The sequence below is a fragment of the Trichechus manatus genome, unplaced genomic scaffold, assembly GCF_000243295.1.
Source record: "Trichechus manatus latirostris isolate Lorelei unplaced genomic scaffold, TriManLat1.0 scaffold00038, whole genome shotgun sequence".
In the NCBI taxonomy this organism is placed as follows: Eukaryota; Metazoa; Chordata; class Mammalia; order Sirenia; family Trichechidae; genus Trichechus; species Trichechus manatus.
This window is the reverse complement of record NW_004443974.1, coordinates 9,923,597-9,936,436: the sequence shown is the minus strand read 5'-3', so window position 1 is coordinate 9,936,436 and position 12,840 is coordinate 9,923,597. Positions and strand designations below refer to the sequence as shown.

The 12,840-nt window shown below is 36.5% G+C and overlaps 1 protein-coding gene across 10 annotated transcripts in view; it reads left to right on the top strand.

The window, feature by feature from the left end:
• The window catches only part of MAPKAP1 (MAPK associated protein 1), a 270,519-nt gene that overhangs the window by 33,176 nt on the left and 224,503 nt on the right, over window positions 1–12,840 (top strand). For 8 of the 10 annotated variants that reach the window (XM_004375666.3, XM_023730744.1, XM_023730743.1 and 5 more), the window contains 2 exons: window positions 7,759–8,086; window positions 10,539–10,628. In XM_004375666.3, the coding sequence (XP_004375723.1) occupies window positions 7,828–8,086; window positions 10,539–10,628 (349 nt within the window). In that variant the 5' untranslated portion in view covers window positions 7,759–7,827. Of the gene's footprint in view, window positions 1–7,758; window positions 8,087–8,902; window positions 8,961–10,538; window positions 10,629–12,840 lie in introns of those variants that run through there. The other 2 variants (XM_023730749.1, XM_023730750.1) reach the window with 1 other exon arrangement.

Below are 12,840 nucleotides of genomic sequence, written 5' to 3'. Positions count from 1 at the left end.
AAAGTGCTCAGCTGCTTAACCGGTAGTTCGATCCCACCAGCCACTTCACAGTAGAAAAAGCCTGGCAGTCTACTCCTGTGAAGATTACAGCCTAGGAAACCATATGGGGCAGTTCTGCTCTGTCCAGTGGGGGTCCCTATGGGTTGCTGTGAGTCAGAATTGACTCCACGGCATACAACAATAACAGCAACAGAGGAAGAAATGTTTTGGGGTCAAATAAGTTTGGGATATATAGGCAGTCCCCGGGTTACCAACTAGATACTTTCCTAAGTCCGTCTTTAAGTTGAATTTGTAGGTAAGTTGGAACAGGTACATACAGTTCTTATATAATGTCAGTCAAATGTTTATCTTAGTATATAGTATATATTTTACCTTTCTGTGCATATAAAACAAACACTGCTAAACCACACAGTGCATCGCAAAGTAAGTGCGTGTGTTCGCTATTACGAACCATTGTGTGTATTGAACTCAAATTTTTAATGTAATAGGCTTTATGGCAGTCCGTTCTTAAGTACAAGTTGTCTGTGAGTCGGAGGCTCCTAATCCAGGAACTGCCTGTATCGTGTTACTAGATTCCCTATTCTTGGAGATTCACGATACACATTAGTAGTTTAAAAGCTTTGAGAATTATTGTGATTGAACAGCAGAAAGAAAACCTGTTTAACTTTGCTTAATCAGTTGTTTTCTAACATATCTTAACATAGAAATATTTTTTGTTGAACATCTATTAGTATCTCACAGGATACTAGTGTCCTTCGGAACCCTGTTTGGGAGACACTCAGAAGCAGTTCCAATGAAACAGTTAAAAAATGTGAGCCAGTGGCAGCTTCACTGAAATAAATACTATGGTCTTCCAAGTTAACTATTTCAAAGTGTTGTTTAAAATATGTAAACCCAGATATAATTTGGGATGGTGAGTGAGTTATTTTAAATTATTTTACAGTTTTTTTAAAAACACATTTTATTCAGATTTTTAAATTATTTTTACTATGAATGACTAAGAAAGAACCTTGTATTGTTTCAGAAAAATTATACATCTTGAGTATAAAAAAATTAAAACGATATAGATGAGTACTAAGAAGAAGGTGAATCCTCATACTCAGAGATAAACACTGTTAAAATTTTGTTGACTGTTATCTTCAGATTTGCTCTGTCCATTTATATACAGAAAGATATATCTATGAGTAATTTTACCTAAGTGTGATTATTACTGTGTGTGTTGTTCTTGTTAGGTGGTTGTTGTTAGATGCCATCGAGTTGGTTCCGACTCATGGTGACCCTGTGTACAACAGAACGAAACACTGCCTTGTCCTGCACCATCCTCACAATCATGTTATGCTTTAGCTATTGCAGCCACTGTGTCAGTCCATCTCGTTGAGGGTCTTCCTCTTCTTCGCTGACCGTCTACTTTACCAAGCATGATGTCCTTCTCCAGGGACTAGTCCCTCCTGATAACATGTCCAAAGTACATGAGATGAGGTCTTGGCCATCCTTGCTTCTAAGGAGCATTCTGGCTGTACTTCTTCCAAGACAGATTTGTTTGTTTTTCTGACAGTCCGTGGTATATTCATTATTTTTCGCCCACACCATAATTCAAAGACATCAATTCTTCCATCTTCCTTATTCATTGTCCAGCTTTTGCGTGCATATGAGGTGATTGAAAATACCATGGCTTAGGTCAGTCACACCTTTGTCCTCAAAATGACATCTTTGCTTTTTAACACTTTAAAGAGGTCTTTTGCAGCCAATTTGCCCAATGCAATACATCATTTGATTTCTTGACTGCTGTTTCCATGGACATTGATTGTGGATCCAAGTAAAATGCAGTCCCACACAACTTCAATATTATCTCCATTTATCATGATGCTTACTGGTCCAGTTGTGAGGATTTTTGTTTTCTTTATGTTGAGGTGCAATCCATTCTGAAGGCTGTAGTCTTTGATCTTCATCAGTAAGTGCTTCAAGTCCTCTTTACTTTCAGCAAGCAAGCTTGTGTCATCTGCGTGTTGCAGATTGCTAATGAATCTTCCTCCAGTCTTGATGCTGAGTTCTTCGTATAGTCCAGCTTCTCAGATTATTTGCTCAGCATACAGATTGAATAAGTCTGGTGAAACGACACAGCACTGATGTATACCTTTCCTAACTTTAAACCACTCAGTATCCTCTTGTTCTGTTTGAACGACTGCCTCTTGGTCTATGTACAGGTTCTTCATGAGCACAATTAAGTGTTCGGGAATTCCCATTCTTCATAATGTTATCCATAATTTGTTATGATCCACACAGTCGAATGCTTATGCGTAGTCAATAAAACACAGATAAAATCTTTCTGGAACTCTCTACTTTCACCCAAGATCCATCTGACATCAGCAGTGATATCCCTCGTTCCATGTCCTCTTCCGAATCTGACTTGAATCTCTGGCAGTTCTCTGACGATGTACTGCTGCAACCACTTTTGAATGATCTTCAGCAAAATTTTACTTGCGTAGCATATTAATGATATTGCTCAATAATTTTTGCATTCTGTTGAATCACCTTTCTTTGGAATGAGCACAAATATGGTTCTCTTCCAGTCGATTAGCCAGGTAGCTGTCTTCCAGATTTCTTGGCATAGATGAGTGAGAACCTCCAGAGCTGAATTCATTTGTTGAAATGTCTCTATTGGTATTCCATCAATTCCTGGAGCCTTGTTTTTCACAAGTGCCTTTGTTGCAGCTTGTACTTCTTCCTTATTTCAGTGACACTGTGTATTCTCTTCATCTTTTTATGCTTCCTGTGTTGTTCAATGTTTTGCCCATAGAATCTGTCAGTATTGCAACTTGAGGCTTTAATTTTTTTCTTCAGTTTTTTGAGCTTGAGAAATGCCAAATGTGTTCTTCCCTTTTGGTTTTCTAACTCAAGGTTTGCACATTTTATTATAATTTACTTTGCCTTCTCAATACACTCTTTGAAATCTTCTGTTCAGCTTTTTTACTTTATCATTTCTTCCATTCACTTTAGCTACTGTACGTTCAATAGCAAGTGTCAGAGTCTGTTACATCCATTTTGGTCTTTTCTTTGTTTTTAATGACCTCTTGCTTTCTTCATGTATGATGTCCTTGATGTCATTCCACAACTTGTCTGGTTTTCAGTCATTAGTGTTCAGTGCGTCAAATCTATTCTTGAAATGGTCTCTAAATTCAGGTGGAATATACTGAAGTTCAACTTTGTCTCTCGTGGACTTGTTTTAATTTTCTGTAGCTTCAGCTTGAACTGGCATATGACCAGTTGATGGTCTGTTCCGTAGTCACCCCCTGGCCTTGTTCTGACTGATGATGTTGAGCTTCTCCATTGTCTCTTTCCACAGATGTAGTCAGTTTGATTCCTGTGTATTCCATCCAGCAAGGTCCACGTGTATAGTCACTGTTTATGTTGTTGAAAAAGGTATTTGCAGTGAAGAAGTCATTGATCTTGCAAAATTCTACCATGTGATCTCCATCATTGTTTCTATCACCAAAGCCATATATTCCAACTACTGATCTTCTTTGTTGCCAGCTTTTTCATTCCAGTCACCAGTAATTATCAATGCATCTTGATGGCATGTTTGATCAAATTACTGGCTGCAGACGTTGGTAAAAATCTTAAATTTCTTCATCTTTGTCATTAGTGGTTGGTGGGTAAATTTGAATAATAGTTGTATTAACTGGTCTTCCTTAGAGGCGGATGGATATTATCCTGGCACTGACAGCATTATACTTCAGGATAGATCTTGAAATGTTTTTTTGGATGATGAATGCGACGCCATTCCTCTTCAATTTGTCATTCCTGGTATTGTATACCGTATGATTGTCTGATTCAAAATGGTCAATATCAGTCCATTTCAGCTCACTAATGCCTAGGATATCAATGTTTATGCGTTCCATTTCATTTTTGACGACTTCCAGTTTTCCTAGATTAATACTTCATATGTTCCGTGTTCCAGTTATTAATGGATGTTTGCAGCTGTTTCTTCTCATTTTGAGTTGTGCCACATCAGCAATGAAGGTCCTGAAAGTTTGACTCTATCCACGTCATCAAGGTTGACTCTGTTTTGAGGAGGCATCTCTTCCCGAGTTGTATTTTGAGTGCCTTCCAGCCTGAGGGGCTCATCTTCCGGCACTGTATCAGACAGTGTTCTGCTACTATTCATAAGATTTTCACTGCCCAGTTCCTTCAGAAGTAGACTGCCAGGTCCTTCTTCCTAGTCTGTCTTAGTCTGGGAGCTCCGCTGAAACCTGTCCACCATGGGTTACCCTGCTGGTATTTGAAATACTGGTGGCATAACTTCCAGCATCACAGCAACATGCAAACTATCACAGTATGACAAACTGACAGACAAGTAGTGGTTATGTTGTTCTAGACTCTACTTTTTAAATTATGTATGTATTTTGGACGTATATCTATATAAATAAGTACTGATTTATGTATTTTTAATGGCTGCATAGTATTCTGTTGTATGTATATCTCATGGCATATGCACTGTTGATGGGTGCTTAGGTTAGTTCAGAGTTTCAGTATTTTAAACAATTCTGAGATAAATATTTTCTGTGTAACTGTCTCCTTAGGGCAAATCCTAGAGGTGAGATTGCAGAGTCAAAGGATATTCATGTTTTACATTTTGATAGATATTACCAGATTACCTTTTTAACAGTCTTGATTTTCATCCTCAGAGTGCTTGAGAGTGCCCGTTTCTCTGAGCCCCTGCCAACATTAGTTTTTTTCATCTTTTTGATCTTGACACAACTCGTCAGAGAAAATAACTTGTTTTCATTTGCATTCTGAATGGCTTTGTTTTAGAAATCAATTCCCCCTGCAAATGATAACTTGCTGTTCTTAAGGTGATCTGAAATAGATTCTTTTGGTTCTGGAAAGCTGTATTGTTGGAATAAGTTGATAGTGTCCTTAGGTGGTAATTTTGAAGGGCACATTGAAGAGAAGCTCTTGTATGTGTGTTAATAAGAAAAGGCAGGTGTTTCTTTATAATCACACATATGGCATGCTCATATATGACTTATCTCTACAGCAAAATTGGATCGGCCTTCCAAGTCGGGCAGGAACATTTATTGAATTTCTGCCATATGTAAGATACTTTGTTGCCAGAAGGGATGTGGTGTTATGGCCCCTGTCCTTGTGAAACTTATAGTCTAAGTCCTCAAATACCCATAAGAGGTCGAAAGTGATATGTACACAGCATGTTTCCCAGGGGACAGCCTTATAGGAGCTCCCTATCAGAACAGGTAGTGGATAAATATTTGTTGAGTGCATCATTATTCAGATTCCTCAAAGTGTGAAGTCATAGTGTATTAGTAGAGGAGATGCCTGGTGTTGGGGTGTTTTCAGGCCTCTGTTCTAGAACGATAAAGTAAGGGAGTTGGTGGATGCTTTCAGAGGTGTTTACCCATACCTCTTTTCTTCATAAGAGATGATGGAGCAGATCCATTTTCCTGAAAAAGATTCTGTTGAGGGTACTTCCGTGTTCTTTTATTGCTTTGCCGTTTGACTGTTTGGTGACAGACACCCATTTAATGTATGGCTTCTCATTGAATCCTGGAGTTTTATCACCATTTTTTTTTTTTTTTGCAGGGAGGAATTATTCAGTATGAAGTTGAAAGCACCTGCCCCTCTGCTGGTGGCTAGTTGCCTTACTTTCATGGAGGGAGGACAGCTTGTGACTGATTTGAGAATGTTTGCAGCTCTGGCAATCTGTGATGCTATGGTTCTGTTACAAAACAAATACTTTAGTTTATAAGTAGTTCTATGGTTTTATACATCTCTTTGTAGTTATATAAACAGTTCCTATTTTTACAGAATTTAAAATACTCCCTTTTAATTTGTAATTTTTTTTCAATTAATTTACTTAAACCGGTGAATTGACATTAAAGTTTCTGAGACGAAACGTCTCAGAAATTTGACACTTAAAAGAACTCCATGGTATGTCTGTAATAGGCTATATAAACTCTTTGATTCAGGGATACCTTCCTTACTCACCTTTGCATTTCCCATTTAGCCTCAGTATAAAATAAATACTCCATGAATATATTTAAAGAAAAAAAAAGATTAGTGTAATTCACTTGATTATAGATGCTCAGTTAAACTTCCTCTTAATCTCAGTATCTTTATTATAACGACTCACTGGGTGATGTCAATAGAATGATGTGTTTCCAGACAAATTTTTTTTTAAACCTCAGTTAACTAACAATTTATTAACTAAGTTTCCCCCTATGTTTCATTTCTGGAAGAAGCAAGTGACAAGAAAACCTGGTGTTATTAGGTCTTTCTAAAAATAAACATCTTCTAGAACTGTTCCTAAGAGCGTACTCAATTCAGCTTTCATATTTCTTGCACTTCTTAATGGTTTTGGAGGAGCAGGGTGGTGACCCAGAAGCCCTGTAGAGGTTCTGTCATAAAGGAAGCACTGAGTTATTTTACCTGCTGTGAATTTACTAAAAGAAGGATGATATATTGATACATTTTAGGATTCCTTTAACAGGAATTGAAAGCTGAAATTGGTAATGATATTCTTACTGTTCGCATCATTATTACTAATAACAGCTACCATTTATTTAATTAAGGTACTCTCTTGAGCACTTTACGTGCATTATCTCATATATATTCTGCCATCCCTGAAACCCCCATTTTATTAATGGAAAAAGAAAACAGTGACTTGAAGAGGTTAAGTATTTTGATTAAGGTGACATAGCTAGCAAGTAACAGAGTCACAATTTGAACCCAGATTGCCTTTAGGCCTAGGTTCCTAACTACTATTCTATTTTCTTTGTTGAGTATTACCATTTAACTTAGGAGATACCATCCTGTTCCCAGAATAAACATCATTGCAGTTTTAATAGGATTTAGTAAGCAGTTCTTATAATAAAGTTTCTAAAATAAATTACTCTTGTAGCAGGCAAGTTTGATTAATAAGTTTTATTTTAAAAGCACAATACTATTTGAAATCAGAAAAAAGGAAAATAATATGTTTATTGAGCAAAATTACTTTGGTGGTATGTTTTTGTCAAATTCCTAGTAACTCGAAGTATTTTGTGTGCCTTTTTAGACACTCCACAACCATGTGGCTGTTTTTGTTGTCAGGTGCCGTCAAGTCGGTTCCAACTCACAGCGACCCTGTGTACCACAGAACGAAACACTGCCTGGTCCTGCGCCACGCTCACAGTCATTGTTATGCTTGAGCCCATTGTTGCAGCCCCTGTGTCAGTCCATCTTCCTCTTTTTCACTGACCCTGTACTTTACCAATCATAATGTCCTTCTCTAGAGACTGATCCCTCCTGACAACCAACCATGTGGCAGGAAGGGGAAATGTAAACTGATGAAATACAGTTTTATATTTCTAGCAGATCATTTGAAGAAAATACAGGTTGTTCTCCCATGACCTTATAAAATAGTAAGAAGACTATGTGGGAGTGAAGGGAGAAAGAAAGGAGATTTTATTGTTTTAACAGTAGTTATGTGCTTTGAGTATCCTGACTAAGGAGTTACTGTTACTTGTTTTGTAAGAGAGCAGGCCTTCTTCTCTGATTCCGTGGAGATCTCATCGACTAGAGCTGTAGTTCCTAGTGCTTATAAGGATTTCCTTTCAGTGTAAACTTAATCCTTCTAAGCCCACAGATAACAGTGATAAATGTTGATTTTCAAGGTAGCATTTTATCACATTGAATTTGTTTGAAAAATGATTCAGTCATTTTCTGCCATATTCTTAAATATTGCTGTGTACGTCATGTTTCTAGGTAGGTGAGCCCGTGAAACAATATGAAGAGAAGAAAATAGCCTTTTAAGGAAATTGGCCCACGGAAAGGATGGCCTTCTTGGACAATCCAACTATCATTCTAGCTCATATTCGACAGTCACATGTGACCAGTGATGACACGGGAATGTGTGAGATGGTTCTCATTGATCATGATGTTGACCTACAGAAGATACATCCTCCTTCAATGCCTGGAGACAGTGGGTCAGAAATTCAGGGAAGCAATGGTGAAACTCAGGGCTATGTATATGCCCAGTCAGTTGATATTACCTCAAGCTGGGATTTTGGTATTAGAAGACGCTCAAACACAGGTAAACAATCGCCTTTTAGTCATATTTTCTGAGCTTTAAATCAGTAAACAGTCTTTATAGAATAATTCGTAATGTTGGTATAGGTTTAATGGGGAAGTTTCTGTGTATTATTAGGAACATACATGACATGATCATGTGTTTCAGACTGAGTCCAAGCAATATCTCCATCTCTGCAACTGTGAATGGAGAGGGGCTCTGAATGATGTTATTCCAGAGAAGTAGATAGAAGAAGAAAAAATTGACTAGGAGAGACATACTGGATGTTTTATTTCTAAAAAGTCATCAGATAGAAAGAGAAGTGAACTTGTTTTGCCTGTCTTTAGAGAGTAACGTCAGTTCCAGTAGATTTAAGGTTGAGGTACATTTCAGGTTGACATAATAAAGAACATTTAATAAAGAGAACTGACCAGCCAAGGGGCGCAGCCTGCTGCCTGAGACAGTTCTTGCCCCTGGAGGAATTAAGGGGATGGGGATGGGGGGCAGCTGAATATTTGTTAGGGCTAGTTTTAATAGAAATCTCTAAATTGAGTGTGTACTTAAAAAAGGTGTCCCTGTTTTTGATATATTACCTTTATTTAAATTGATCATCACCCTTTGATTTTTGTGGTTTAAAAATGCTCAACTTTGGTATATATATTTAGTCATTAGCTTTTAAAAGCTTATCGCTGCCTATTTTTCAGTTTATAATTTTTGGTGGCCTTACACAGGAATTTGGTGAACCGAAGCCTGTACTTAGACACATGAATTATTTAAAACACATACTATAGTTCTAATATGGCAGGGTGTTCCAGGAGATAATTATTATTATTTTTTTAGATAATCAGAAAATGAAACCTCCTAACCAACAGCAATAACCTGCCACCTCCCAGGAAAGGTAATGGCAGGAGATATAGTAGAACATTGATAATACATAAATGTTTACTTTTATGATCCAAATGTAAAATGTACATAAAGGGGTATTGCAGGTAGAGCTGGATACGATTTACAGTGAAAGGCATGTTAAGATTTGGTTCAGATTTAAGCATTCCTTGACATCCACAAAGAATCATTTGCTCTCATGATGAAAATAATAGCATTTCTCAGTATCTAAAGGAACTTTTATCAAAATGGGATTTGAGTGAAGGTTTGAATATAATTTAGAGCCATTGATCCTCAGTTCTCTAGTTGAAACTGACTTTCTTGCAAGTTATTGAGGTGATATCTTATATGACAGGTTGAATGGATTTCTGTAGGAGAATGCTGCTAAATTGAGAGGTTTATGATTACATTACTTTGGCTGTACCCTTCACATTTATTAATTGCAATTGAATGTATTTTTCTTCAGTGGAATTTGGTTAGATATAGTGACATTGTCAGAATGCTTTTGCCAGCATAGTTTAAATTTCTGGCAAGATTACAGGTAGTTTTAATGTTTCCCTACCACAGTGCTAAGGCAGGAGTGAATGATTTCCTACCTTGAAAGTGGTTGAACGAGACATTTAGATCTTTATTTCTTTCCGTCCCTTTTAATTTTTTAGGATTGTGGCAAGTTAGGAAGCTGAAGATTAGTGAGAGAAAACTAATTTCAAGAGGTAGCGTCAATTGTGATGTTCTTTTCCATTGTGGTCTTAGTATTCAGCAATTGTTAGTGTATACTAAACCTTATTTCTTTAAAGGATCAGCTCACTGATGTTTGAAGGTTGATCAGCCAGTGGTATTATAATTACAAATGCATAATTTAGATGACTGTTTTGTTGTTGATCCTTTAGGTAGTCCGTAGATGTGTAACTAATTGAGATAGTGGGGTATTGTAGTGGCCAAGGAATTTACTTCTTAATTTTTTCAACATATTTTAAAATTTTGTGAAAGAAAAATTGTTCTTTTTAAGATTTGACTAATGTTACAAAGATACAAATCATTTATTTTACTACCTATAAACTGTTTCAGCCCACTGAAGAAAAGCTATGCTAATTTATATAGCTTTGACATTTTATAATTTTCATGATTTTTAGATAAAGGATTTTATATTTAAAACTTTAATAGTCTAGTCTGAGTTCATTTATCTTTAATTTTTGAAACGAGTGGAGTAATTCATAACAGTAATTTTATTCCTGTAATGTAATATTCACTTCAGTTCATTTGTGCATTAAAATTCCTTTAAGACCGTTATTAATGATTTATATAATGAAATGTCATATTAATCACAGAAGTTTTCACATTTTATTATTCTCTTCCATGTTAATACTATCTTTATGATCTCTATTAATGTTTTATATCCTCTAATTTCAATTATAAATCAAGAGTATTTTCATGTTTTTATTGGTATTTGCTTTTCAGGGGTGCCACCTTTAAAATTTTATGACTTTTTTCTTACGTATACAATATAAAACATCTTTATTCATATTAAGGTAGTTAATTATGTCTTTGTTTATGGTAAACTTTCATTGACAAACTTATAATATTTCTTTTCAAGCTCAAAGATTAGAACGACTGCGAAAAGAGAGACAAAACCAGATCAAATGCAAAAATGTTCAGTGGAAAGAAAGAAATTCTAAACAATCAGGTAAATGGAAATAATTTTAATTGCTAATTTAAGATTTATGTATTTAGTTTATATTATTATATAAGGTTGTTCATTTTTAACTGATTCTTTTAAATTCTGTAACTAGCTGTCTGTTGTGTTTTGAGCTTTTTTTGCTTGGGTTCTTTGGTCCTCTGAAACTATATTTTTTGGGTCTTGTCGTTTTTGCCACACTGTGCACTGTGTCATAGGGATTGATGTGTACTGGGCACATTTTGTACAAACTGTGGTGCCAGAACCTTGTTCTTAGAGCCAAGAAATACTCTATGATTTGGATGGGCCTCTGGGTGACAGACTCCTCCTGGTAGTTCCAACCTAGATTTTCCCTTGTCTCATTAAATCAGAACCAAAAACTCGTTGCCGTCAAGTCGATTCCAACTTATAGCGATCCTATAGGACAGAGTAGAACTGCCCCATAGAGTTCCCAAGGAGCGGTTGGTGGATTTGAACTGCTGACTTTTTGGTTAGTGGCCGAACTGCTAACCACTGCGCCACCAGGGCTTCTTGCCTCATTAGTGGCCCTAATATTTTTTGGGTTAAAAACTATTATGTTGCTGGTATTAGCATTTGTAGTATGTGTTCATATGGTATAAATAAAAGCTGGGTATATTATGTATTTTCAAAGTTTCAATTTCAGCAAGAAGAGAACACTTAAAAAAAATTTCAAAAGTAAAATCCTATTAAAATATTTTCTACTGGTTTATATTATGTTTCTTAGACTATCTCTTTTTTTCTCCTTTAAAAGAAATGTCTATAGTCTGTCTTCCATATCTTCCCAGCACCACCTTGACATGTAATAAATGCCCAATAAATATTTATTGACTGAGTACCATTGCAACATAATAATTATAAAACTAATGATATTATAGTTTTATATTAGCAGTATCACCAACCTAGTGCTATACTAGGAACTTTACATGAATTACGTCTAATACAACAATCTGGCAAGGTATAGGTATTGTTTTTGTTTACAGATGAGGAAACAGAGGGTCATAACTTGTTAAAGTTACACAGCGAGGAAATGGTAGTGCCATATTTTGTATCCAGCTCTGTCTGTGTCTAAAGCCTAGGTTCTTTTCTGCTAAACTACACTATATACCTTGGTTATTTTACTTTCCCCTACTGTGATTGTAGACCCAAATATCCTTAATAGTTTTGATTTTCTTAATGACTGCATCTATCTAAATAATGACTGTGTAGAACCAGCAATCCCATCTAGGTCTTTCTCTTCTTGTATCTCACTTCTTTGATTTCTAGTAGATCTTCTTGAGTATCTCTTTAGTTTTGCCCTTGATATTTTAAAAAATCTCATTAGCCTATCCTCTTCTGTTGATCCAATTAATACTTTTCTCTCTTGTATTTAGCACAAACTCAAAAAGCTTTGTATCATTTATCCTGTCCACTTTCTTCAAATTTTTTTTTTTATCTTAATGAGGTTCTTACTAATATCCTCTTAATCAACTGATACAGGGCCAATTTAGCTAAGCCTCTCTACCTCTCCAGCTACCATTTGTTATGCCTTCTTCAATTCCATATCTTTAAAAAAATTATAAATAAATACTAGGGTGAATAGAGCATCTCAAATATAAGTGCATTTATCCCTTTTACAAGGAGCCCTGGTGGTGCAGTGGTTAAGCGCTCTGCTGCTAAATGAAAGGTTGACAATCTGAACCATTGGCAGCTCTGAGGGAGAAAAGACCTGGCGAAAAGATTTACAGCCTAGGAAACCCTGTGGGACAGTTCAGCTCTGTCCTGTAGGGTCGCTGTGCCACAACTGACTTGATGGACCAGGCTTGCTGATCTGACAGAGACTGGAGAAACCCCAAGAGTATGGCCCCAGGACACCCTTTTAACTCAGTACTGAAGTCACTCCTGAGGTTCACTCTTCAGTCAAAGATTAGACAGGTCTATAGGGCCAACAATAACACATGTGAGGAACATGCTTTGTAGTTCAGTCATGTATATGAGACTAAATGGGCACACCAGCCCAAAAGCAAAGACGAGAGGGCAGGAAGGGACAGGAAAACTGGACAAATGGAAATAGGGAACCCGGGATGGAGAAGGGGAGAGTGTTGACACATCGCAGGGTTGGCAACCAATGTCACAAAACAATTTGTGTATTAACTGTTTAATGAGAAACTGATTTGCTCTGTAAACTTTCACCTAAAGTGCACGCACACACACACACACACAC